Source organism: Alosa sapidissima, chromosome 1 (genome assembly GCF_018492685.1).
Source record: "Alosa sapidissima isolate fAloSap1 chromosome 1, fAloSap1.pri, whole genome shotgun sequence".
Classification (NCBI taxonomy): Eukaryota; Metazoa; Chordata; class Actinopteri; order Clupeiformes; family Clupeidae; genus Alosa; species Alosa sapidissima.
The window spans coordinates 4,410,710-4,438,642 of record NC_055957.1 but is presented as its reverse complement, the minus strand read 5'-3'; the positions used below and the strand labels follow the sequence as shown (position 1 = coordinate 4,438,642).

The window sequence follows — 27,933 nt, the reverse complement described above, 5'->3', positions numbered from 1 at the left end:
CTGTAGGCTTATATCTAATTCAGAAGTCTACCTGTGTCCAGAATATAACACACCCACAAATATTGGATACAAACTGGTCAACATGTCGGTCTGCTAGTCCCTATGATTCACAGGACATTATATATATATATATATATATATATATATATATATACACACACACACACACACACACTGCCTGTTATGAAACCGTGTAAAAATATTCAGGAACATTTCTGTCCGTAAGATAAAAGTAGAAAGGCAGAGTGTCATTCTGAGAGGGGCCTCCTCTACCGGCTGCATTTGCGTGTGCTGATAAAAGACACCGCAGAGCAGAGCAGAGAGAGAAAGAGCTATTTTACAATCTAGTACGTCCCATGTGACAGGAGTCACATTACCACTCCGCTAAAACATCCCCTCCCCCACATCTTTTTCTTTCTCAGTTCAGATAGTTCTCTCTCTTTCTTTCTCTCTCCCTCCCTCCTCTCCTCCTCTCCCCCTCCTCCTCCTCCACAGTAAGTAAGAATGCTGACAGGGTGTCAGCGTACGTTAAGCCTGACGCAGGCAGGCGAAGGAAAGGAATTTTCACTCATTGGCGTCGGAACGCTCATCACAGTGTATCGCGTGTCCCATTTCTGTTCAGATTGTCAACATTCCACCTCTTGATGACCCACGGTAGCAGTGGACGCTGCGCTGGGCCGAGCCCGCCCTGGACCTGGTACTGATTCAGGCCACGTCTGCGCCAGAGCAGGGCCACAGCCGTTCTGCAGTCAGGTCCATCATGAAGGCACAGTGTTGTTTTGAAGCAAATAACAAGGTTGCTATGGTGATCCCAGACGTCCATGAAGTTCCGCTAAGGGGCTTAGAGAAACTGTCCATGGGTTTTGATAGGAGAGTAAAAAGTCAAAGTAAACAAAGTCGCCTACATAAATATTTCTAAACAGCAATTGTGTAATTGCTGCCAAATGACAGTTCTTCTCCATCTCCAAGACAAATAAATAACATGTATGGCCAGAGGACCATAAAGTTAATCATATTAACTTAAACAGACACTCGTTGCCAAGAGGTAGAATATATTTGTCTCAGAATGTGCTCATCCAATGTATTGACAAACTCCTTATTGTACACACAATTCATAACTCCTCTGTAAAATTACAATAAAATCTTTCTGACAACATTTACAGACTAGTGACTCTCCTCCTGTGCTTGCTTTCATTCAAGTAGGTGATGAATGGATTAGTTTGATTTGCTTCAAATCTCACTCTTGTTTCCATATTCAGATACAACATTGTAAAAAAAACAAATACTGAGTATATATGAATATATATAAAAATACAAACATTTTCATTGAAAAAAACAAATCCTTCAATAAACCAGACAGTGGCAGTACATACTGTAGTTATTGGTCAGCTGTCACATTGGGTGCTGGGTAATTCCGCTCTTGAGTACAATTCAAATCAGTTATGTGTCTCCCCGCCTTGTTCTTTCCTCTGGGTTTATGACAGAATACCTTGTGGCGTTTCAGTGCAATTAATTAAGTGTGCTAAGTGCAACAGCCGCCCAACAATGAGGCATGACTGCCCTGTCCAACGCACTCTTGAGTTTGGGCCATAACTGCCCTCTCCAACGCACTTTTGAGTGTAGGCCACAACTGAATCAACTTTCAGTTTCTGTTTCAGGTCTGGCTGTAGCTGCGACAGCATCAGACCAGATATTAACATGGACAAAGCACAGTTCCACACATGATGACAGAGAACTTCAGAAAACTGTTGACTTCATTAGAGTATTTCGCATATCCGTAGAAAAACAAAGTGTATTTAGCAGATGATGCAGACTGCAAATGCCTCTACCTGGTTCTCCTCTCTTCTCTTCTTCTGCTGGTCTTCCATGCTGTCGTCAGTAGACATGTTGCCCCAGTCCCGTGTCCCTCACAGGCCACCACTCTCCCTGGGGAACTGACAACCTGCCCAGCACCTTTAGGATGTGGTTCACTGGTGTGCCACAGTCCCTATCACTATTTTGAGTTGATCCCACCAGAGTTATGACCCCTGCCTGTACCTCCAAGATGTACCCCAGGTCTTCCTGCCGATACTGCGGGCTACTCTGGGGTACCACAGTCACTCCTGTCCACCCCTTAGGGTCCCCTTGGGGCTGTAGAACTCAAACCCACGGGGCTTCATGATGTGGTCTGAGCCCTACACTTTTCATTAAGCTAACTCTATAACCTGGGACGCCAATGTCCACCCACCCCAGCCCTTTGCTGCCCCCTAGGGGGTGGGGTGGGGGGGTCTATGACCCCACCAGGACTTCCATGATGTGGTCCAGGTCACTGACCTCAGAAAAGCACAGCTGTAATGTGGCTGAGGAAGGGCAGCTGGCGCCCACCTTGAGCTCCCCGTCGTCCAGCCCAGAGAGGGGGGAGGCGAGCGAAGCCGCCCGCGAGGAACCGAGCGCCAGGATGGACGACACGTCCGACGCATCGTACATGGACGTGTCGATGTCCTCGAAGATGTCGTCCAGCGCCAGGTCCGACAGGTAGCCCGGCGAGTTGACCAGCTCGAACGAGCCCAGGAGCGAGTGGAAGCTGCGCGACGGGCGACCGTCCGGCGAGGACGCGGGGTCACCCGGGGTCAGCAGGGGCGTAGACGTTGCCGAGGAGGCAAACGCCGACGAGACGAGAGAAACCTCCAGCTCCGCCTCTTCCTCCTCCTCTTCCTCCGAGCAGCCCGGGCAGGTAAGCAGGCTGCTGACGCTGTCCAACCCGCTCAGGTCAAACAGGTCCTGGGGTGGACTGGGAGGAAGCGAGGCCTGGGCTCCACACGCTAGGCTGATGATCTGCGGCAACGGAGGGGCCGGAGGGGCAGGGAGGGGGCCTGTAGCGGCCAGGGCAGCAGCAGCGGTTAAGGTCATTGACTCCTCCCCTTCCTGTCTCATCTCTTCCTGTATCTGCCGGAGCGTGTTCACCAGCAGGACTGACCGGTGCAGGCTGGGCTCTGTGCGGATCTGGCAACCCTGGACGATCTGGCAACCCTGCAGCTTGTCCAGGCACAGGCTGAGGACCAGCTGCCTCTGCTGCAGGTAGGACACACCCGAGGCGGAGTTGGGGTCTGCAGCGTCCACACCCCCTACCGGCTGAGCCTCCTGGACACCCCACTTCCGTTTCACTCCACGACCCAACATGAAGCTGAAGAAAACAAGAGACCAGCCTTAGTGTTACACTCGCAGGGGTAAAATATATTAAGTCTGTTTTAAAATGCTCTGTCTGCTGACTACCAATTATGTATCCCCAAGAAATTATATTCTGAATTACAACACACTGTTCATAATCTAATTGAGGACTTTCACTTGAAGCTCATAATAGACTTGGATACTACTAAATGGACGGTTTAGTAGATTTTTTAATTCGTCAAGACAATGTGATTGTAGCTTTTTAAAGCAAGTGTTAACAGACGCTGGCGTAGGGCCTAGCCACTGGCCTCAATTCAGCGTTGTCTGCAGTGGTTATTATTACATGGAGACTGGAGCTTGCTGTTTTTTTTTTTTCCATTCCCACTTGACTGACTCAAGCGATCAGTTTGTCTGCTGCTAACACGGTGGAGAGAGGGCCGAGCGGCAGGCGAAGGGGGGAGGGGGTGGACAGTGCGCCGAGCGGAGAGCGGAGAGGGCGAGGAAGGGGGAGGAGGGGGATTCAGTGTTATGTAAAACAGTACAGATTGTCTGGGACGGAGATGCAGCTGCCGCGCGGCACCACGAGATGAGAGAGAGACAGAGAGTGGGAGAGGGGCGAACACATGGGTCAAGCTGACATGGAGACAGAGAGCGTCCGGGAGGAAGAGCTCGCTGCTCAGATGCTGTCTATATTAAAATGTATTTGCCTAAGGGAGTTTAATCGAGACGGCGAATGGCAAGTCATGTTAGCAAAATGCACACTTGCTTATAATACATGTGATTGGTGGCGAGAGCCACTAAACACTAATTCCTTTACCTTCCTAGGCCCAACCTCCTATAGAAACTGCTTTTAAGCTACAAATGAACGGCACCATATAATAACTATCTGCTTTTAGCTTTGGGGCTGTTTTGAACGAATCAGTCAGGCTATTTTATGTTTTTTGTTTGTTTAGGATTTTAGGCAACCTATGCAGTTAATTCAGCGCTAAGCTCATCTTTGTTTGGCTTGTTGAGTCGCGGGTTTGATTCAAAACCTGAGTGTTTATGTCTGAGGCAACTTCCATTAGCCTACTGAGTGTCACAGGCAAGTGCAGAGTCGCATTCCTGACGCCAGTAGAGGCTGTTGGTCGAAATCTCTCATGCACTTGACAGATAAAAACACTAAGAACTGAGCGCGTAAAGAGAACAATTAATTTACTGCTCACTCGATTTCAGTCAAACTAATTGTTTTATGGGTTCTGTCCCGTTGCACAGTCAAGAGAATAACAGGCTAATGCAATAATGTCTCCGTAAAATAATACTCATCACAACTGTATGGAGCCTATACAATTATCATAAAAACAAAAAACTCGTTCAGCACCTACAGTATCAGCCACAAGCTACTCACCCTCCGTGCCCACAGCCAGTTGATTGAAACAGTTGTGCGTCGGGTCCATGCGCATGATTGGCGTTTTATTATGGTGTTTTCCCTTCTTTCTGCCTACCCGCAGCCAGAGTGATTCCTCAAGTTGTTATCAGCTGGGTTCGCACGAGAAACATACAGTCTGAGCTCAAAAAGCATGAAAAACAAGTAATGTACCATTGATCATCTCTGCGCAGTCATTCGCCACTGTCAACCGAGATGCCAAACAGGTCGTCAACAGAGCGCAGGCAGGGCTGACGTACCACGTTAAGCCCCGGGTCGCGGTGGTGGAGGGGGTAGGGCGGAGGGAGGGGTGACAAAACACACGGAGGGCCGGGGAAAACAGCTCCCGGGGCGGAGCTCCAGTGTGCCACGCTCAGTGGATCAGTGGATTGAAACTCCACCGCACCGCCCTACACGCCAGATCTCCGCCCTCACTTACCGAGGGAGGAGTAGGCTACTGTGGACAGCCCTTCGGCGCTCACGGGGCATCGAATGTGCAAACAGGCTGAAGGAACAAGTCTCCAACAAGTGACAGAGACCGCGCGACGCCACAGGAATGTCACACGAGAAATGGGATTGCGTTAAAATGCATAACAGTACGAGTCGATACGAGACATATATTCTGTATATTATAAAGTCCATTCGTATTGTTGTACAATAATAGTAAGCTCGTAATGGGCCTAATAGTGGTAATAAATCACTCCAAATAAAGTAACCAAAATAATGATTACACTCGACTTCAGAAATAAAACAAGTGAAAGACTCACACATAGCAATGCAAAAGTTTATTTTTAAAAAATATTTACAAAGTTGCTACAATATACAATCTTCATAGAAATATAAAAATTCATACTGTCTTTGTTGTTGGACCTGACATCATTCGGTGGTGTTACAGTTACTGATGACCTACAAGTGGTAGAATTCCTTCTTAGTTAGATGGCACACAGAATCGGTGATCATAACATGTTATCTGGAGTCATCCTTAAGCACAGGACATAATCATTGCTAAAGTAACTTTTCTGAAGGCGGCAACGCTTAACCAACACGGAGCGGAATATCGGAGAAATTAATAATACAACTGACGCATCGGTGCACTCCAAAGAATGAATGGAATGCTGATCTCTGGAGAAGACAAGGTGGGGAGAAGCGTAACCTCATGCATGACTCCAATCTAAAAATAAGCAGAATGTTTTGTACCTCTTAATGCAACCACATAATACAGATAAAATGATTCACATCAGTATCATTTTTTTTGTAAAAAATAACAATACAAAAATAATAAAATATGGCCTCCAACTGCATAAAGTTAACAGGCGCTTTTTAGAGGCAACAGTTTAAATACTTTAAAATTCGCCATTCTTTCAAATGTTTTATGTTAATTGTAACCAAGTTAAAAGACTATCCCTTTCTCCATAGAATGAAGACATATTCTAAATAAAACATATGATCTGAGGATCACCCATAGGTCTCCAGAGCTGGGGCAGTTGATCTGAAATCAAACCGCAAAAAGAAGATGGAATTTGGGGCACTGTAGTAGTTGAACCAACAAGGCATCCAGAAATGAGTTCACTTGTGTTTTCTGAAAACTACAGGGCATTCTCTGCACTGACACTTTAGGATCTCCCCAAATGTTTACTCATGAGTATTGCACAGTCTTCTGAAAGCCTTCTGCAGAAGGTGGACTGTTATATGCCATCTGAAGCAGAGAAGTCTGTGGAGCTAACTACTCTCTGTGTGTGTGTGGGGGGGGGGGGACAATAATTGCAAAAAACAATAATTGCATTGCTTGATACTTGAAGCAGGAGGGCAACCGTCCTTGCAGACTCCCCTTCAAAACTGACAGTGGATGATGATAGAACAGATCACCTCCCGTACAGCTGATTCTGGATCAGATGTGGGCGAGGTCAGTTCCAGAACCTGCTGCTAATTGGGCAGTGTCCATTCCAGAACCTGCTGCTAATTGGGCAGTGTCCATCTCATTCTCTGGGCACACATAACAGTACACAGGCCTTGCATCGTGTTGACGTTCAACATACACACGTACAAACACACACACACACACACACAAACATACATACATACATACATACATATATACTTACAAACAAACAAACAAAGACAAACATGTTTCTACTTGCTGGATGGGACATATATTTATCTGGTCGCTCATTAAGGAGAAATATTAATATCTTTGTTGTTCTCCACATATACAACTTTATGAGATTCAATTTATGTAGTGTAAATTCACTGTCCGATGATAAACAATAAATTACAAAACAATAAATAAACAAAAGTAAAAACATACACCAGGAGACAGAAAACATATATAAAAAGATATGAAAAATAGAGCATACGTGCTTAATCTCAGTTTGTATAAAAAAAAAAAAAGAGTAAAATAAAATCATGGTGCATCTCATTTGTCCTTTCATACAATCCATGTGGGCAGGGCTGTACGAATAAAGCCATCCCCATTCACACAGACACACACATGCACGCACGTGCACACACACACACACACTCACACACGCGCGCACACAAACACACGCACGCATGTGCACAAACGCAAGCGCGCACACACACACACACACACACACACGCACACGCACACGCACGTCACACACTCATAAAACTACCCAGTCTTGATCGGTTGGCTGTGCTTGTCTTAAGAGCCGACGATGATCTCCATGATGTGGTCCAGCTCGCTGAGGTCCGGCCTGCAGCCTGCGGTGGGGTTGAGGGGGGTTTGCGTGTGGGTCTGGGTGTGGCTGGAGTTCAGGCTCTCCAGCAGCTCAAAGGAGGTCCCCTTGGGTACCCCGACCCCCGTGTCCCCTCCGCCCCCACCCCCACCCCCGCTAGCAGCGCCAGCTGCAGCTGCCCCCTGCATTCCCGTCAGCATGGAGTCCAGGTCGTAGTAGGACGCCTCCACATCCGAGAAAAGCTCCTCGAGCGCTGCTTCGGGGACGGGCGTGGGTCTGTTCGTCTCGAACAACGGGCTGAAGATCTGCTCCGTGGTTTTGGCCAGCCGGTCGCCGTGCGCCGCCCCGGCGGCCACTGTCCTGTCATACGCCGCCACGTCCTCCTCCTCCTCCTCGTCTTCGTCGTCGGCGTCGCCGCTGCCTTTGCCGAAGTCGTCGGCGTCCTCCATCTCCTCCGGGTGGCACATGGGCTCCCCTTGCCAGCGGGGGCCGAGGCCCGCGCCCACCCCCATGCCCGCGCTCGCGCCCAGCCTGCCGGGCAGGAATGGGCCGGACGACGCCACGGACGTCAGTGGCACGTCCCCGTCCTCGTCCACCACCACCTCCTCTTCCTCCTCCTCGTCCTCGTCGCAGCCCTCGTAGCCAATGGCGTTGAAGGGCGTGGCTGGCTGCTGCTCTGGCTCTTCCTCCGTGAGGGCGGAGCGACAGAGGCGATCGGAGGCGGCCAGACACTCCGCCTGAGCGTGGGCATGGCTCAGGGCATCGGCTGCCGCACCTACCTACAGGGAACACGGACAACGGTCAGGGAACGTGGACATCGGTCAGGGCTCACAGGAAATGACATCACAATGACAGCTCAACAGTGACACTAAGAGTGCCTGCTAATAATCATGATGGAATGGAATCAGTGTGCATTTCAGGCCCCTTTCTTTGGTTCGATTTTAATTGGTTACTTGGATGAACAGGTCATGGCAAAGCCCTTAGAAAGATAATCAGAACGCCTGGTCTAGTGTAAGAGAGTTTACATATTGCCATGGTAACAATACTGTTGCATTAACCTTCAGTACCGATCCAGTGAGCCATATGTCACAGGTTATGGAAACGTCACACATATTAGCAGCCATCCTGTGTCTCCATCCTATTCAGGCAGCAAAAGCCGGTAAGAACCAAACTAGATTCTGTTCAAATCTACACACCTATGGCTACTGAAAAAATGTAAGGTTCATTTAGCAAATATTATTTTGAAGTATTAAAAAAACATCGTTGTTTTAGAATTTTCGAACAAAATGGTTGGTAATTAGCACGTTCACAGGCCACTCATTTAACTCAAAATTAAACAGAAAGCTGAAGATTCATGTGATGCAGCTCAGAGAGAAACCGCACTAACAGCTGCTCACTTTTAGCAGCAGAAACTACCTGCTGTCTTCCTTATCTGGTATAAAAAATAAAAAAAAACACTTTTCTTTCAAGGATATTTTCCTCGATCAGCTATTTTCTGGTATTGCATCTAACTGGAAAGTTACTTTGGATACACATGTGTTCTTAAAGGTACACTAAGCAGTTTCAGGTACTTTTGGTGACTGTACAGTAATTTCCTGTGTATTAGCCACATTGTGTATAAACCACAACAGTGTTTTATGCCAGTTAAAAAAAACAACATAATAATACCATATTAACTGCCCCTGTGCATTAACCTCATAGCTGAAGAAATTTTGCAAAATCAATGTATAAGCTGCGGCTAACAGTTGGGAAATTACGGTAGAGCTCCTCCTGGAGTCGCAATATATTTATATTTTGCTCTGCCATTGTAAATAGCCTACTTCTCGTGGCTTGTTCCCCCTGTACACAATAAAAATGCTATTGTTTTGGAGGCGAAGGATTAAGAACAGGCAAAAACTATCTCCAAACTATCACTTCTCGCGAGATGTCTTCAAGTCATATATTCTTGAAGTTGCATGGCTGGTTCTCTCGTTAGCAACTCGCTACGCCTATGCTGTACGGCTATGCTAGGTGAACAATTCCCTTATTACAAGTTTGTAAATTGGCTTTGTAAAGGTTATATTAAGTTGAAAATCTTGCATAGTGTACCTCTAATGGCTAAATGCCTAACCATGTGCAAATGAACTGAAACAAATTCACAGCTATTAGGACATAGACCAGACCCTTCTCTTTTCTTAATCCCCACTGAGTGTGGAACTTGTCTACTTTTCCCCCATATTCATTAAAAGCAAAACAGACTTCATTAACGTATTTAGTTACCCCTGTGCTTCGTCCTACTATTTAATGTCAAAATGGCTGCTGTGTAAAGGTCTACAAATGGCTGAATGTGAATGTCATTACTCGGGCGCATCTCAATTTCTCACTGTCTGTGGCGCACCTGCCAGGTGAGGTCATATGTCATCTCCTCCTGGATGTGGCGCACAGTGTTGGCGATGAGCACGGAGCGGCACAGGTTGGGCTCCACCAGCATGTGGCACAGCTGCAGCTTCACTAGGGACATGTTGAGCAGCGTCTGCCTCTGCAGGCTGTAGGACGAGAGTAGCCGCAGGCTCATGGGGTCCTCGCCCGCTAGCGCCCCGACACCGATGCCCACGCCGGTCCTCAGCGCTGCCTCTTCCTCCTCCTCCTCCTCGCCGCCTGCGTCCGCAAACTTTCGCTTGGTGCCCTTCTGAAACATGCTGCGCTTCTGAGGTTTGATGCTACGGTGAGGAGGAAAAGCACAGGACCTCAGTTAGTCCACTGCCCCACGGCACGCAACAGATATTACTGAAAAAATACTATTTTTTTTAAAAATCTATGCACTACCAAAAGTATAATTTACAGATTTAACACTGTAACAACTTCACTTTTAAACAACTTCAAAGTATGCAAAGAGGTATGCATAAAAGTAGAAGTGATACTGTGACTAATATTTTTGTTTTTAGTTTGTTTTTGGAGTCTTGCCGTTTGTTTGGGGGTTTTTGTCGTCTACGAGGCAGCAGTGCTCTACCTTTCCTGAGACGAGGCACAGGCCAGAGCACGGCGGCTCTTTCCCTCGCGCTCCTTCTGCCACGCCCCCGTACTTTAGTACGAGCACCGGGCAGCCTAAGGCCCGCCCTCTCCCCGCCCATTCTGGGCTGCCCTGCTGGAGGGAACAACCACACACGGTTTCTTTAACGCACCCGCCCGATCCCGCAGCCCCAACCCAAACCCAGTCACACCCGTCCCGTCCCCAGGAGTACAACAGCTGCAGCATGCTTCACCATCTGGCCCAATAGCTAACCAGGTTGAAACACAAACACAACACAAAATGCACACTCAGAAATATGCACACACATGTTCGTTCAAACACATACATACACACACACACACACACAAACAAACAAAAAAGACCAGTAAAGGCACATTAGACAATGTTCCCCACCCTTCCCTTACAGACATAACTTATCTTTACACTACAGCAATATCCACACAATCCTGTATAATTCTGGGCATTACATTTTTGTACACACAACCTGCAAAACCTACTTCAGGCCATTATGACAGGCATGTACTGGGCATATGTGCTAGAAGGCACGGGCTGTGGACAACAAGCAACAGTGTTGAGGTTGTGGATGATAATGTGATTTTCTTGCCTCTAATCTCAAAAATGACTTGGGGTGATCCACTGATATGTCCTCCAATGTATCTGTGTACCAATGACACAAAATAACATATAGGGTCAACTGCACCAATCAACACGTTGCTTGAAACGAACGAACAATTTTTAGAACATTTTTGCACCAAAGTGACTTCCCCAAGCACATGTGCCGAGCGTTCTCTGCAGGTCACGAAGGTGGTACCTGACAATGAAGCACTTGCAGTATTATTGCAGACAAAATAAAGATTGCGCAATCTGTACATGACTTCACAACCATGACGACAATAAACCTGTGGGAGCAAAGGAGGTAGCCAGCCCATGCGCCAATATCCAGGAAGAGGAGAGGACAGAGTGAAAACGGAGTCGCAAATTGTGTGTAATGTGTGTGATTTGGGATTTGTTTGAGCTAGAACAGAAGATATGCTTTACATTAGTGTTCATACTCATCACAACATCTCTCTCTTTCTCACACACACACACACAGACACAGACACACACACACCTTGTGAGAAATGTTCAATTTAAGTTAAACCTATAAAAAGAAAAATCAGTAGTGACAAAAAGGTGTAAGTGAGTGTAGTTAATGTCATGCTTATTACAACTAAAGGATAGGATTATGACCTAATCATGTTACAACACCCCTTTTTCAAGGCGGTAGTTTTGAAGTCCAACAATCTGCAACATAAATCAGACACAAGCCTCACAAAAATCACAGATTAGCATGCCTACACCCTACAAAAACGTCCTCCTCCTGAAATAACAGATAAAAGGGAGAAAATATGCTTACTGTGTGACAACAGCAATATTTCAACATGAGATGACATCAAAACACACAACTTGTGTCATGACTTAGGCTTATGTCTTATGTGAAATACTGTCACCACACACACACACACACACACACACACACACAAACATTTGATAAATATACTATATCCTTTTTAATACCTGTTGCAAAACAAATTATTGTTACTCTGTCATAAACTTCCCCAACTAATAACTAATAAAGCAATATATGGTTTTCACACTATCAACTATAGATATCTATCTATAGATAATGCAACTACTGCACTTAAGCTCACAAACAATCCTAATACACGATAATGAATGAGCAACTAACACCATATTATTTTTTGGATAGCACCATTACAAAAAAGATAAGCCCGCGTGAGACAATTTCCATCTCTGTTCTCATTTTTTCTTACCACATTAATTTCCAAGCTTTTCATAGGAGTGGGCTACTTGGTAGGATTCACTGAAATAGAATAAACAGCAGAGCAGAGGACATTTATATAAAAAAAGAAATGCCACCGAAGTCAATGGTAACGTTAAAAGGACAGAAACGAATGCCACCAGGTGGCAGGATGCCTACAGTTACACACAGTGTACAATATCCCCGATGGGGAATTCATGTCATGATGACTACGAGCTGTAACGTTATGACTCAGTTTGACTAACGTTACCTTATGATAACAGAATAGCTGTAAATAAAATCACTCTAAACATACCATTCAGGAAGACAAAGGTGAATGTTAAAGCGAAATAGTGATTTGTTTAGGTAAACAGATGTAAATCTGATTTGTTTGGCCCCTGTACGGTAGCAGAGATAACGTTAGCCAGTGTTGAACGACAGGTGAACGTTCGGATGTGGGGAGAGTTGAATGACGTTAACAGTTAGCGACAGACAGCAGAAATAAAATACCATATCTAATTTGATAGCTTACACTGAAAATGTGGATAGGTAAAGTAGTAGAACAATTCATGTCATGAAATAATATTTTCGTAACTACACATGTGTACGTGTATACGGCTGTGAGAGACATGGACTCCCACACATTCATTCACAAAAGCTCGCTACACAATCGAGGAAGCCATTTTGAGACAACTCGCTATCATTAGTTAGCCTGCTGTCGCTAGCTAGCCAATTTTAGCTGCTAGTAAACGAACATCGAAATAGGAAGAAGTGCTACCGCCAAAATCTTCCCATTCAGTGCGGACGCGGACATAAAAATGGTTTGTGTCAAATTGAAAGTAACAGAGGGTTGTTCTGTGACACCTTATTTCAGTTTCTTCGTCAAAAGCCATGGACCGTGGCTCTTTGCTCTTGGCAAGCAAGGCCAGATAAATTAGGGTTAGCTCTCTATCCTAGCATTTTGAGAACTTCCTTTTAGCTTGCTAACTAGCTCGATGGCTAACATTTCCTTTCGCCAACATAGGTAGCTAGCCAGCTAATGATAGCTATCTTTAAACCACTGATGGTCAGCGCCCCCTATCTCCTCCATTATTTGTTTCCGTGTTATCCCAATATAACATCGTTGTTACTTCCTCTGTTCTTTTACGTGTGATAAAAGAAATTAGTTCACTTACTTAAATGTCTTTTGTTTTTAGCCAATTCTGCTCCACATAAAAACTTCAATGAGGGAGAAAGGGTCCGGCCGGTCGGAGTGAGATCATCGAAATTCTCCGTACGTCGCACGGATGGTTTTGGTTTCTCAGCTATTAACCAATGAAAACAGCAGTGTCTCCGATGGGGGTGGGGCGCTGCGTGGCGGCCTGTTTGGCTTGTTTTCTGCACAGCTCTGGCAGATGCTGCTGAGATAGTACAGCGGCTAAGGCCAGATTTTTACCTGAATCGTTCAGTTTTTGCAGAAAGCACGAAACTTGGTACAGTTATAGTACTACCCCTAGTGATCAAAAACTGAAATGGACCCCAACACATAGCGCCCCCTAGTGGCTCTTATCTTGACTTCAAATATGGCCACCAAAATATGCCCTTTTTTCTACATTTATAATGCTATAGGGAGGGAAAGTGAAAACCAGCGCCCCAAGTGGTTGCGTTCCTATCGAAGAGCAGCTCCAATGTTAAGTCCCATAGACCTATTTTTAAAAAAAATATTGTGAAGCCAAATCAGCGATGTTATCCACCAAAAATATTTTTCAGTGTCTATACAGTAATAATATTCTAACTGTGAAAATGTCAGACCCTATTTTGCCTTATTTAAGAAAATCGAAATTGCTCCTTTTGATTCATAAACGAACTACAAAAAAAGGTGTCACGTGACTTTACCCTTCAACGTTACTCACGGTAGCATGGTTTGTTTATTAGCCTGGTTAGCATTGACACTTAACACTTACAGCTAGCTCTTCATGTGAGTAGAAGCACAACACCAGTTGTCCTGACATAAAGGTTATCACCACGCGGTTTACATCACATTCCGTTATTACAAAAATATGTTAAGCCAGTTAAGCAAATTGCGTAATGATCAATTATAGATTTAGCGCCCAAACATGTGACGTCACATGCAGCTGTAGTTCCTTATCACCATGTTACGACAAAAACTCAAAACAATTCAACTGATCCTAAAAATAAGGTATGACCACTTGAAGCAATAGAGGTGACCCCAGTGCCTAACATATGGAAGGCATTAAATTAAGATCCCAATGTGCACCGAGATATATTTTTTCTAAAAAAAAAAAACATCCACTCCGCTAAACTCTAGGAATGCAACCACTAGATGGCGATGAGATTACTTTCCCTCCCTATGCAGCTTTTAACACATAATATGTCTATAGCCATCTTTCAGCATCATGAAATACATTATGTGACAATCATGCATAATTAAAATGGCAGACATGTTGGATTTTCAGGAAGTAACCATAAATTCTGACACAGAGTCAAAAACTGTGGTGCATTTAGGCTATGTGTGAAGTTTTAACTGTGTGACTAAACCCTGCACTTGCCTGGGCTCAATCCTTCTAATTTGCCCCCTAGAGGCTGGCACGCTAGCAAGGAGCCTAAAACCCATGGATGCTAGCATTTGTCAAGTCTCTTAAAGAAACATATGCTGCTTCGGTCACAGACAGAAAAGCAGTTTCAGTAGAATGACTCTTGAAAACAGACTGCATAGGGTCTAGCAGGTTGTTATGATATAGTAAGTCCAAGACTGATACATATTCCATCTTTATCCTTCTTGACTGATTTTTCACTAGTTTCACATTTGGCTTGGGTCAGTGTCACTACTGGTAGCATAAGCCAGTACCTGGAGCCTACAAAGGTTGCACAGGTAGTCCAACTCCTCCAGTATGGCACACCAATACGTTCCATTGCCAGAAGGATTGCTGTGTCTCCCAGAGCAGTCTCAAGAGCATGGAGGAGATTCCAGGAGACAGTTGCTCTAGGAGAGCTGGGCAGGATGGTAGAGGGTCCCTAACCTGGGCCTGAGGGCCCGATGGCCTCTGGAAGGACCTATGCTCACTGCCCAGCACCGTGCAGCTCAATTAGCATTTGCCATAGAATACACAATTGGCAGGTTCAACACTGACACCCTGTGCTTTTCACAAATGAGACCGGGTTCACCCTGAGCACAGGTGACGTCTGAATATGTCTTGGAGAATGCAATGCTGCCTGCAACATCATTCAGCATGACTGGTTTGGTGGTGGGCCAGTGATGGTCTGGGGAGGGATATCCTTGGAAAGACACATTTTTTCACTTAGATTTTTGGGGGGTCTTTGAATTCAGTCCTCTGTGGATTGGTAATTTTCATTCCCAAATAACGAAGTGGCATCCTTTCGTTCCTAACATATTACCCAGTCCATATCAGTTTAAATCTTACCTCACAGGACGCTTGTTTAACGTACCATGGCTTGGACAGCTGTCCGCACCTCACCATCTCGCCACAGGGGTCCTCCAGGGCTCAGTACTGGGCCCCCTTCTCTTTGCTATCCACACCACTTCTTTGGGACAGATTATCCGTTCGCACAGCTTCTCATACTACTGCTATGCAGACAACACACAGCTCTATCTGTTCTTTCCACTTGATGACCCCTTGGTCTCGGCACGGATCTCGGATTGCCTCTCAGACATATCTACATGGATGAAGACACACTCACCTCCCAGCTAAACCTACTATACATCATGACATCAACATCAAAATTGACTCTCTGTCTGTTGCACTTACCAGGGTTGCAAGAAATTTAGGAGTCGTTCTTGACAACCAACTAACCTTCTTTGATCATGTTGCCTCGGTCGACCCGGTCATGCCGTTTCACACTCTACAACATATGGAAAATCAGGAGACTTGACTCAAGATGCTACCCAACTCCTGGCACAGGCAAGTCACAGTGAAACCCCTTCAGATGATCCAGTACGCACCAGCGCGTCTGGTCTACAACCAACCCAAAAGGGCACATTAACCCGCTGCTCATCCAGCCACACTGGCTACTATGGCCGCCCACATCAAATTCAAGTCTCTAACGCTTGCCTACAAAGTAGTCTCCAGTTCTGGCATGGACACACCTCCCATCTGTTGCGCTCCTCAGACAAATGACGCGCCACGCTAAGGTCCAGCCAAACTTTTACCAGTTCCTACTAGAGCAAGGGCATCCCTCTCCATCTTCAAAAAAACTCCTGAAGACCCAACTCCAGAGAATATCTCATCTCGTAGCACAACTTACAACTAGATAATTCTAGCACTTACCACCTGACTAAAACTGACACTTGACTGTATAAAAATCACTCATAAAAAGCACTCACTGATGCACCTTTTCCTATTGTTCTCTACCTTTTTGAATTGTTTTAAATTGTTCTACAATTGTTGAGAGAATTGTTTTAAAAGCTTTAAACTGTTTACCAGGTTGTAAGTCGCTTTGGTTAAAAATACGTCAGCCAAATGTAATGTAATGTAGATGTCCAGCATGATGTTTTTTCCCCATTGAGATCTGATGTGTTTCATTTTTTAAAGTGTATAATTTTTTCAGCAGTAAGAGTTAAGGTTTGCTCAGAAAGAGAAGGTAGAAAATATAGAATTTCTGGCTTATTTTCTTACACGGTGGCCATATTGGAATCTTATCAGATTATATTTGATGCCTCATATATTATTGAAGTTGTGATAAAATGACTTTTCAAACTTTGAAATTGTTTTTGAATGATATTTCTATCATGAATAACAATAGAGATGGTCTGTATTTTCACATTTGGTATCCGCCATATTGGATTTCAAAATGGTCAACATCAGGTTTGTTTGTAAATCATGTCAATAGCTTCCTTGACCCTAAAAGTTAAGTGTTAGAACTTAAAAGACATTTTTATCTTGCTTAATTTTGAAGTTGTATCAACAATTCTATTAAGAATGGTGGCCATATTTGAATTCAAAATGGTGGCCACTAGGGGGCGCTATGTGTTGGGGTGAATTTCAATTTTTGATCACTAGGGGTAGTAGTATAACTGTGCCAAGTTTCATGCTTTCTGCAAAAACTGAACGATTCCGGTAGCCTAGAAATCTAGACGCACCCTAGCGGCGGCAAATTAATTTGCTCAGCCTGTACGTCTAGTATCAAACCATAGGGATTTCTATTGGCTAACACCGTGGATGTTATTCAATCACAGCGCTCTGTTTTGTTAGAGAGTCTTAAGGCGGGCTTAACAGGATAACGACAGTCCTGCGACTGTGAACAACAAGGAAGGTGGCTATGGCGAACGAAGAGCGGTTGTTTGAATCGGCGTTGGCGTCAACTTTGGAGGAGTTGGACTTGTGCTTTTCTTTGAAAGTTGAGCAACACAATGCACTTAAGTCATTACTTTCGAAGAAGGATGTATTTGCCGTTTTGCCGACCGGATACGGATATGGTCGTAGCGCTGGCCTTTTGCATGCCTAGGCAGTTTGAAAGACAATTCTCTGCCCGCCCCTTGGATTAAGCGAGGTGAATGGTTCGATTCCAGACTACACATTTCAATGATATAGGATGGCCCACCAGGCTACGATTCCGGTGCTTAGCCGCTGTACTAAGATGCTGATTGTCAATAGGCCTACACACGTTATAATAATATTATTCTTAATAATAGGCAACATTGTGTTGCAACTAGGCCTATTGTTCTAATTGCATTGCATGTAAATGCAATGGACTATTATCACTGTTCTTCTTATTACACTGCATGAAAATGCACTGTACTGTTCTTCCAAGGCTTCTTCGTATTCTTCTTCTTCTAACGCAGTTAATGCAGCTTCAACCGTTTAACGTAGAAACTTCATTCAAACTATGTTACGTAGGTCTTACCAGAGACTTTCTAATGAGGAGACACAGCACTCAAAAAATACTCCATAGAAATGCATAGGGCTAGTTTGTCACGCCAATATGGCCGTTGTCTACACATATCCCACCCCTTCCTCGGCAAAACGTCGACATGTGAATACATTGAGCCAATCATGTGGTGTGATGTGAATACATTGAGCCAATCATATGGTGTGTTGTGAAGACATCGTGCCAATCATGTGTTGTGATCTCGCCGCTGGAGCAAGATTGGTGTCGTGAAGCCTTGCGCACGCGCAGTTCGACCCAAAGACTGTGCCCGATGAGTGCTCATAAAACGTTGGTATATGGCCGCCGAGTGGAGGGACTTGCCTAAAAGGACTTTGGTCTTACTTAGGACAAGAGTGCTATGTATTTTTCAGCTTTGTAACTTTTATACTTTTTTATGGAAGCCCGTTTGCGCCACATAAAAAAAAAAATCTGATCTATTATATCTCATTATTGTGAGATACTATGTCATTATTCTGACATAGTATCTCGTTATTGTGAGATAGTATCTCATTATTGTGAGATAGTATCTCGTTATTGTGAGATACTATCTCGTTATTCTGACATAGTATCTCATTATTGTGAGATAGTATCTCGTTATTGTGACATAGTATCTCGTTATTGTGAGATACTATCTCGTTATTCTGACATAGTATCTCATTATTGTGAGATAGTATCTCGTTATTGTGACATAGTATCTCGTTATTCTGAGATACCTATCTCGTTATTCTGACATATTTCGCTATGACTAAATAGGAAATGCTTTGCCCCTTATATTTCCGTGGTCATTCAAGATGGATTCGATCATTGAAAACTATTTTCGACGTGGTTTTACAAACAATGAGATACAAACGCTTTTACATGAAGAGCATAATATTGAAATAAGCCTCCGCACTTTACAGAGAACCTTGCAAAGAAAGCACCTCTGGCGTCGGCGCAATAAAACTGATGTTGCTGAAGTTGCAGAGTTCATCCATCAGCAACTCCAGACTTCAGGTCAATTGCATGGCTATAGATGGATGCACCAGAAGTGCTGGATGGCTGGCATAATTACGGACCGAGAAACTGTCCGTTTGTTGTTAAGACTAATGGATGGTGGTGGCGTAGATTTGCGAGCAAGACACCGCTTGAGACGCCGTGTGTATGTCAGTCGTGGGCCGAATTATGTGTGGCATATAGACGGATATGATAAACTGAAGCCGTACGGCGTCTGCATCAGTGGCTGCATAGATGGCTTCTCGCGAAAGATAATATGGCTTGAAGCATACAAAACCAACAGTGATCCACGCATTATTGCTGGGTACTATTTAGATGCTGTGACATCGGCGAGTTGTCCACTTAAGGTCAGGTTAGATCACGGAACTGAGAACAGTCACATTGCAACAATGCAAAGTTTCATGCGAGGCACCGATGATGTAATTTCAGCCGATTCTGTAATTATGGGTCCAAGCACAGGCAATCAAAGAATCGAACGCTGGTGGTGTACCTTGCGTAGTGAATGTATCCAGTTCTGGATGGACCATTTTGATCAGATGAAGGCAGGTGGACATTTTGATGACAGCTTCACTGACAAGTCATTAATCCAGTTTTGCTTTCAGAATATCATTCAGGTTGGTTGATTTGTGCGGATCAAGGTTTTTCAGGTGGATATTTATTAATTCTAACTTCCGTTCTAACTTGAATGTTCACAAGCATTGATGACGGCAGTAGTTTGAAATGGGGAGTCACCTGCATGCGCGCCACATCTGAGTGGCAGGCTCAGGAAGAATGCGAATTACCCCTCCATAATTGGGAGGTACTGGACTTCTGGACTGGACTGGACATCACTTTTTTTCTTTACGGGCAAATAGTCTGCAAGACATGGTCACAAGCCACAAGTCGAAATTGCGCACAAGTCGCACTATGTGCGCGCTGCGCCCTCACCATTTTCTCTCCAATGCTTCTTATGCGCAACAGAATTGTTAATCTCATTGGCAATTTGACGTAGAAACATAGGCTAAACTAAAACTGAAGATAGGTTAATGAATGAAACGCTATTAGGCAAATAAAGTTTTCCAATTATCTCTTATTGGGACGCGCACATTGGTGATGAATGCATGTATGGTTTGCTCTTATAGCCAAGGCTAAAGCGCTTTTTGAAAATCACAGATAGCACTGCAGTGAACACAAGTGTACACAAAAAGTAGCAAAAGAAATATAGCCTACGTAGATGCAAAGGAGCAGTCAAATTCGTTCAGATGGTTGATGGGGTTTTTCTTTGCGTCATGAAACTTTTAGGCCTATAATAACCAGAACCCGCTGAAGAGGTTAAAAATGGTATGGCCCACAATAGGGGTGTCTGAAATAGTTTTTGTTGTTGTGAGAATGCTATGTCATTGTGAGCATGGAAATTTTATTATAGAGATAGAGAGTCTTTATTGTCCCATAGGGATATTCTTTTTTACACATCATCATTTCGTTCGATAAAAAGATAGCAGCATTTGGTATGAACATCACAGCCTCATACATTTAGAATAACGTAACAAATAACATAACACACACCCATACCCCCCCCCCCCCCCCCCCTCTAGTTTCCCTCCCTCCTCAACACAGTGCAAACAAGGTGGAGAGTGCAGACAAAACATAGACACAAGAATAGTGGGGTGAAGATCGTCACAGGAGTTTGTTCAGTGATGGCTGAGGGTAGAAAACATTTCTTGAAGTGCGCTTTTTTCCAGTCCAGGGCTTTGTATTATCTTGGATGCTAAGTGTGAGACAGGGGGAGCAGTAGAGTGGGTTGGATGATGCTTTTGTAGAGTAGCAGAAGGAGATGGGGGGCAACATACAGTGATCTTAGTTTGAGTATTGCATACAGTCTCTGTTGTGCACGTTTCTCTGTGCTGGTGACATGTTCATTGAAGTTAAGCTTATTGTCAATGGTGAGACCAAGATATTTGAAAGTGCTGAACTGTTCAATCACATAGGCAGGCTCTTGAATAAGAGTTTTGTGTGCCAGTTCCTGGAGAACGGCATTTGCATTCTCACTTGTTGGTAGCTTCCTACAGTCGTAGGTACCAAGGACTTCAATTAACTCCTCTATATCCTCAATCATATTTGAGCGCATATTAGAGTCAATTAATGATCGATCAGAAGGAGGCAAGTATTTCATAAAGTCTTCCAAAACACTGCACCTTGTAAATCCGAAGGCAGCTTGCTCTATTATAGTAGGGGCAATCTTCACTGGGAGATACCGCTCTCTTTCCCATCCAAAAGCAAGTATACGGCCAACACTCTCCCACTCCATTTGGCCAAAGTCATGGCGAAGAAAAGGCACTTTCAGTTCATTTCCAGTTGTGCATTGGTCCAAAAACTCACCCCAGAACTCAGACAGACAATCTCTAACAACCCCTCCTGAGTCAAGCCCTTTCTCATGTGTTGATGTACAAACTGGATTTGTACATCAGCGCTCATGATTTGGTCATTATAAAAATGCCCAATAAGCTGTTTAAGAACCTGCCCTCTGTGGATGATCAATAACACATGTTTTCTCTCCACTGGCATGCCTTGTGGAGACACTGGCAATGTGTCATCCAGATCTTGTTCAACATGATCAGAGATGGTTCCTGAAGATATGTATACAATGTTGCTGTCTTCCATATCAATCTCAACATCAACAACTGCATCAGCATCAGCTATAACCTCAACTTCAGCATCTTCAAAAACGATATCTTCTTGACTGGTGTGAGGAATTGCAGCAGTTCCTAAAGAGGGAGTGGGCTCGTGTTCAATTCTCTCCTGATCTTCACTCCGATTGGGTTCACCATCTGTTTTTTTCTGTGTACTGATGTAAAACCTGAGCAATGTGAGTCCTGTATCATCATACAACTGCCCAACTGTTACACTATCATTTACTGTCATCTGTTTGTAATCCTTCAAATCAAAATGAAAATCTGTAACGTCCCCCTCAGCATTTCTTCCAGAAGGGAAGAAAAGGTCCATGGCTATTTTGATCAAATCCTTCTTAACAGCATCTTTAGACACATCCATTCTTCTTGTCCCCCCACCACGCTTTGTTCTCACTTGCTTGAAGATGCCACATGTGTCGTCGTGTTCATCCAACCCAACTCAACCTTTCTCATTGCTTTACGTGCGTTCTTACTTGGTGGATTTCTCTCTCTCTCTCTCTCTCCTCTTCATCTTTTTTTCTCTTCTTCAACTTGTTGCTTAAGCGTTGAAAAAGTGTTTCTTTTCTGGTGCTGTCGCATTTCTCCTACAAAATCCCAGCAGCGCCAAACGATCACCATAAGAAGGCTCTCAGCTGTGCATCAGTCATTTCCAGAACTGCACTCCTATCAATCTAAAACACCAAGAAAATGGAAAGGTCAGGAGAAATGTTCCATCGTTAATGTACTGAAAATAAAGAAGTTTAGTTTGATTAAAAATTGAAATATTCTGTTACAAACCTTCTCACGCTCCATGGTCTCTATTATGTCTCCCGGGACATTTCTCTCTGAGGAAGTCAATGATTTCATCCATCCTGAGGTGATAAAAAGATGGATTTCAAGACAAAAAAACAACAAAATATATCCCACAATTAGCAAAAGTCTACACTCAAGGAACAAAACACTATTTCAGACCTGCACAATATTGAACATAATGTCAAAAACTTGCAATTGGTCAAAACCATAGACTGTATATATAGTTATATATATACAGTCTATGGTCAAAACAAGCCAACATAGGGAGGGAAAGTAATCTCATCGCCATCTAGTGGTTGCGTTCCAAGAGTTTAGCGGAGTGGATGGAATTTTGTTTTAGAAAAAATATATCTCGGTGCACAGTGGGATCTTAATGTAATGCCTTCCATATGTTAGGCACTGGGGTCACCTCTATTGCTTCAAGTGGTCATACCTTATTTTTAGGATCAGTTGAATTGTTTTGAGTTTTTGTCGTAACACGGTGATGAGGAACTACAGCTGCATGTGACGTCACATGTTTGGGCGCTTAATCTCTAACTGATCAATACGCAATTTGCTTAACTGGCTTAACATATTTTTGTAATAACGGAACGTGATGTAAACCGCGTGGTGATAACCTTTATGTCAGGATAACTGGTGTTGTGCTTCTACTCGCATGAAGAGCTAGCTGTAAGTGTTAAGTGTCAATGCTAACCAGGCTAATAAACAAACCATGCTACCGTGAGTAACGTTGAAGGGTAAAGTCACGTGACTTCTTTTGTAGTTCGTTTATGAAACAAAAGGAGCAATTTCGATTTTCTTAAATAAGGCAAAATAGGGTCTGGCATTTTCATAGTTAGAATATTATTACTGTATAGACACTGCAAAATATTTTTGGTGGATAACATCGCTGATTTGGCTTCACAATATTTTTTTTGAAATAGGTCTATGGGACTTAACATTGGAGCTGCTCTTCGATAGGAACGCAACCACTTGGGGCGCTGGTTTTCACTTTCCCTCCCTATAGGCCTACTCACATCACTCAATAGATCTGCTTAGGACTGTTTGTGTGTGTGTGTGTGTGTTTACAGTTAAAACATGGTCTATCTTTACACCCACCAGATGTGATTTTGTCTTCTATGACTAAAAATCTGTTAACATTTTGAATGTTTTACACAAAGGGGGCTGACATTGTGCTTGGTTGAGAAAATCTGGGCTTATGTGTTTCTCCTTGAGTCAAGGGTTTGGCTAACAGTGAGATCATTTCCATTTTTAGTGTGTAAATGTTGCACTAAACGTCTTGATATTTCCACTTGCACCGTAGTTAAACCAGGGAGGGTAAAAGCGGTTTTGATCTTTGGTTACGCCACAATGAACGTTCTAAAACAACACTGACTACGTTTACATACAGGCTTATCCCAGATTTGATCATATTCGGGATACTTAATACTTACTGTACTGTACAATACTTAGTGTGTTTGTGGCTTTCTGGTAAATTTAGAAGAGAACGCAATGGCAAAATGTGCAATCAACATGCTTCTCAACTTTGGCATGCGTGCACAACGACGAACCAGACCCGTGCTTATGCAAAGGGCTACCTGAAGCAGTCCTTGCTTGAAGTGCTGTTCGTGGTTTGGTTGAGGGGGGCTGCCGTTCAACACTGTTTCAAAGCATGACCATTGAAGCACAACCGAGCAACGGCGGTTCTTGTTGCACTAATAAAATCAGACCACCGATTTCTGACCTTTATTGTCCATGCCATGATACTGCTAACATCACCTCATAGGCTGAAGGCAACACAACTTCAACCTAGCCTACATTTGAATGATTTCGTGACATCGCAGGAACAGTACAGGGGTTTTTAACATCATTACCCCATTGTGAAATGAAATGTATAGTTTCCGTCAAGTCTACACATTATGCGCGTTAGCAAACCTACACTAGCCTATCCCATGCAACAGGAGCAGGCTAACATTAACGTTAGCTCTGGAGTTTGTTCGAGGCGCCTGAACTACTGATTAAGGAAACCAATGAAAAATGCTGATAAACATCACCAAATGCCATTAGTTTCTGAACATTACGTGTTGGTAAACATCACGGTTCTGACAACACTCTCAATACAGTGGTTCTGAGTAAATAACTTACATTAAGAATGGCAAAATGTGCACCCCATCTGCTCGTCAACTGTGGCATGCGTGCGTGGGCAGTGAAACTGAAATTAATATGCTGCCTAATCCTGGTCTATGAACGAGATAGTATCTCACAATAATGAGATACTATCTCACAATAACGAGATAGTATCTCATTATTCTGAGATACTATCTCAGAATAACGAGATACTATCTCACAATAATGAGATACTATGTCAGAATAACGAGATAGTATCTCACAATAACGAGATACTATGTCAGAATAACGAGATAGTATCTCACAATAATGAGATATCATAGATCAGATTTTTTTTTTTATGTGGCGCAAACGGGCTTCTATACTTTTTAAACTATTAATTTAATTAAAAACTGTTCAAAATGTCCCAATAGACTTAACATGGGCTGATGACATCACAATAGAGCCGTTAAGCAATTAGAATCCTATGGCAGGTGTTCAGGCCACCTGGACCAACTGCCAGTCTCAGGCTTTAAGCATACAAACTGGCCCTATTAAGACTACACATCCTGTTCAACTGCTTCCTCTGCCAAAAACTGTTTCAAAATAAAAGTCCTCACTACAATATTTCACTCTTAAACAATTTAACCTTTTAAACTACTGAACTTTTTAACTTTTCAGCCATTGTAACTGTTACTTGTCATCAACTATGACTCCTACCCACTGTAGCTAGTTAGCATGGTTAGCATAGTTAGCATGCTAGTTAGCATAGTTAGCATAACTGCTAAAAATGATTAACTAGGTTAGCTAAGTAACATGGTTAGCATAGTTAGCAACAGGTCTACAGAGGATGCCATCTCAAACCTCATGCACACCACCTTAACTCACCTGGAGGAGGGGAATGGGAATTATGTGAGGATGCTGTTCATTGACTTTAGTTCAGCATTCAACACGATAGTACCTCTCACCTTGGTCACAAAGATGAAGGCCTTAGGACTGAACACCACCCTGTGTCACTGGATATTTGACTTCCTCACCAACCGTTCACAAGTGGTTAGAGTGGGGGGTCTGACATCTGACTCATTAACCATCAGCACTGGTGCTCCCCAAGGCTGTGTTTTGAGTCCACTGCTGTACAACATCTACACACATGACTGCAAAGCCAACAGTAGTCATAACTCCATCATCAAGTTTGCAGATGACACAGTGATCTTGGGCCTGATTAGTAACAACAATGAACAGTTCTACTTGGATCAGGTTGATGAGGTGGCACAGTGGTGTCAATCTAACAGCTTGACACTGAATATCAATAAAACCAAGGAAATTGTAGTGGATTACAGAAGGCAGCAGCAGAACTACAGTTACACCCCACTAATGATCAGCGGGCAACCGGTAGAGAGAGTCACAAGTTTTAAATACCTTGGTGTCCACATTACCGAAGACTTAACATGGACTGTTAACACTCAATATGTTCTGAAGAAGTCCAGACAACGACTCTATTTCCTTCGTCAGCTAAGGAAATTCAAAGTTTCTACATCCATCATGAAGGCCTTCTACACTTCAGCGGTTGAGAGTGTTCTAACTGGTAGCATCATCACCTGGTATGGGAACTCCACAGTTAGAGATTGTAGTACTCTGCAGAGAGTAGTGCGCTCAGCTGAACGTACTATAAGAACTCAACTCCCTGCTCTACAAGATATCTATTCCAGAAGAGTACTCCAGAAGAGCCCAAAAGATTCTGAAGGACCCTTTCATCCTAACAATGGATTATTCCTACCGCTGAAATCAAGAAGACGCCTATGTAGTCACAAAGCCAGAACTGAGAGACTCAGGAGAAGTTTTTATCCCCAGGCCATCCGAACTCTGAACTCACACTATACTGACTTTGCACACATTCACTCCTCAGCACTCTCAAACATTTCCCAACTCTGAACTCACACTATACTGACTTTGCACTCATTCACTCCTCAGCACTCATGACCCCCCCCCCACACACACACACACACCCACACACACCTACAAGACTTTTAGCACTTTTACATCCCTCTCCCTATGCTACAGACCTTTTATTTATTTTCTTATTTCATCACACGTCAAAACACACACACACACACACACACACACACACACATATCTGACTTTCTCCAACTTTTGCACACTTTTTATCTATTATTTTTGATTTCTCCTCCATCTACCCATGTCCTTGATTGCCTAGCCTTTCTGCCCCCCCCCCCACCCCCCACCCCAACACACACACTTACATCATCACTGTCATCACTTCACATACATACAGCACACTGCTTGCTACAGTAAGCCTCCTCTACATACTTGCTGCACACTGCCCCCCCCCCCCCCCCCCTACATACACAGCACATTGTCTTCAGGATCTTCTCCAACACACATCCTCTACATACTTACAGCACACTGCCCCCACCTACCCACACACACACTACACACACACAGTCACTGCTCCACTCCCCTCCCGCCCACACACACATCTTCACTGTCATCACTCACATACATTACATACAGTACTCTGCTTGCAATAGTAAGTCCCTGCCCCCCCCCCCCCCCCAACACACACACTTACATCATCACTGTCATCACTTCACATACATACAGCACACTGCTTGCTACAGTAAGCCTCCTCTACATACTTGCTGCACACTGCCCCCCCCACCCCACATACACAGCACATTGTCTTCAGGATCTTCTCCAACACACATCCTCTACATACTTACAGCACACTGCCCCCACCTACCCACACACACACTACACACACACACACAGTCACTGCTCCACTCCCCTCCCGCCCACACACACATCTTCACTATCACTCACATACATTACATACAGTACTCTGCTTGCAATAGTAAGTCCCTGCCCCCCCCCCCCCCCCCCCAATACACAGGGCATTGTCTCATGAGGAAGCTTCTCCAATACACATATTGCACACTGCCCTCTCCCCACATACACAGCACACTATCCCATCTCCCCTGTCATCCCCCCAACACACACACCAAGACCCCTGGCAGTTGGGTTAGCCCCTTGAGCCGTGGATCTGCCCAAGGTTTCTTCCTTGGTAAGGGAGTTTTTCCTTGCCCCTGTTGCTCTTGGGTGCTCCTTGTTGGTGCCCCCCACCCAATCCCAATCCTCCCCCACCTTTTTTATGCAGCCCTTGCCACTTAATCTACTAAACCCCTCTTCTACTGCACTTTTTACCCCCCCCCCATTAATGCACAAATAGGCTGACACCAGACATAATTTCACTGCATTTCTTACTTCCAGTAACTATATGCATGTGACAATAAACTTCCTTGTATCCCTTGTATCCCTTGTATGTTAGTATTGTTAGCATTCTAGTTAGCATAGTTAGCATAACTGCTAAAAATGATTAGCTAGGTTAGCTAAGTAACATGGTTAGCATAGTTAGCATGCTAGTTAGTACA

General features: G+C 44.1%; 2 protein-coding genes across 16 annotated transcripts; both read right to left on the bottom strand.

The window, feature by feature from the left end:
* Nucleotides 1-164: 164 nt before the first annotated feature.
* Nucleotides 165-4,840, bottom strand: LOC121718365 (SERTA domain-containing protein 2-like). Of its 3 annotated transcripts, XR_006033920.1 has the most exons (3): nt 4,535-4,840; nt 1,374-3,163; nt 165-850 (listed from the first exon to the last, which is right to left on the bottom strand). XR_006033920.1 is itself a non-coding variant. In XM_042103407.1 (2 exons), exon 2 carries the CDS (start codon nt 3,157-3,159, stop codon nt 2,269-2,271), a length of 891 nt encoding a protein of 296 aa, XP_041959341.1. In that variant the 5' UTR covers nt 3,160-3,163; nt 4,512-4,840; the 3' UTR covers nt 165-2,268. The 3 variants fall into 3 exon arrangements, 2 of the variants coding, with proteins under 2 accessions (XP_041959341.1, XP_041959333.1); XM_042103407.1 differs by having other exon boundaries at nt 165-3,163; nt 4,512-4,840; XM_042103399.1 differs by having other exon boundaries at nt 165-3,163.
* Nucleotides 4,841-5,322: 482 nt separating this feature from the next.
* On the bottom strand, nt 5,323-26,493 carry LOC121718278 (cell division cycle-associated protein 4-like). Of its 13 annotated transcripts, XM_042103252.1 has the most exons (6): nt 13,235-13,354; nt 12,073-12,122; nt 10,863-10,915; nt 10,192-10,372; nt 9,626-9,947; nt 5,323-8,027 (listed from the first exon to the last, which is right to left on the bottom strand). In XM_042103252.1, exons 4-6 carry the CDS (start codon nt 10,356-10,358, stop codon nt 7,215-7,217), a joined length of 1,302 nt encoding a protein of 433 aa, XP_041959186.1. In that variant the 5' UTR covers nt 10,359-10,372; nt 10,863-10,915; nt 12,073-12,122; nt 13,235-13,354; the 3' UTR covers nt 5,323-7,214. The 13 variants fall into 13 exon arrangements, with proteins under 13 accessions (XP_041959186.1, XP_041959168.1, XP_041959195.1 ...); XM_042103234.1 differs by lacking the exons at nt 12,073-12,122; nt 13,235-13,354 and adding an exon at nt 26,479-26,493 and having other exon boundaries at nt 10,863-11,369; XM_042103261.1 differs by having other exon boundaries at nt 10,192-10,369; nt 12,073-13,355.
* Between the last annotated feature and the right edge of the window lie 1,440 nt (nt 26,494-27,933).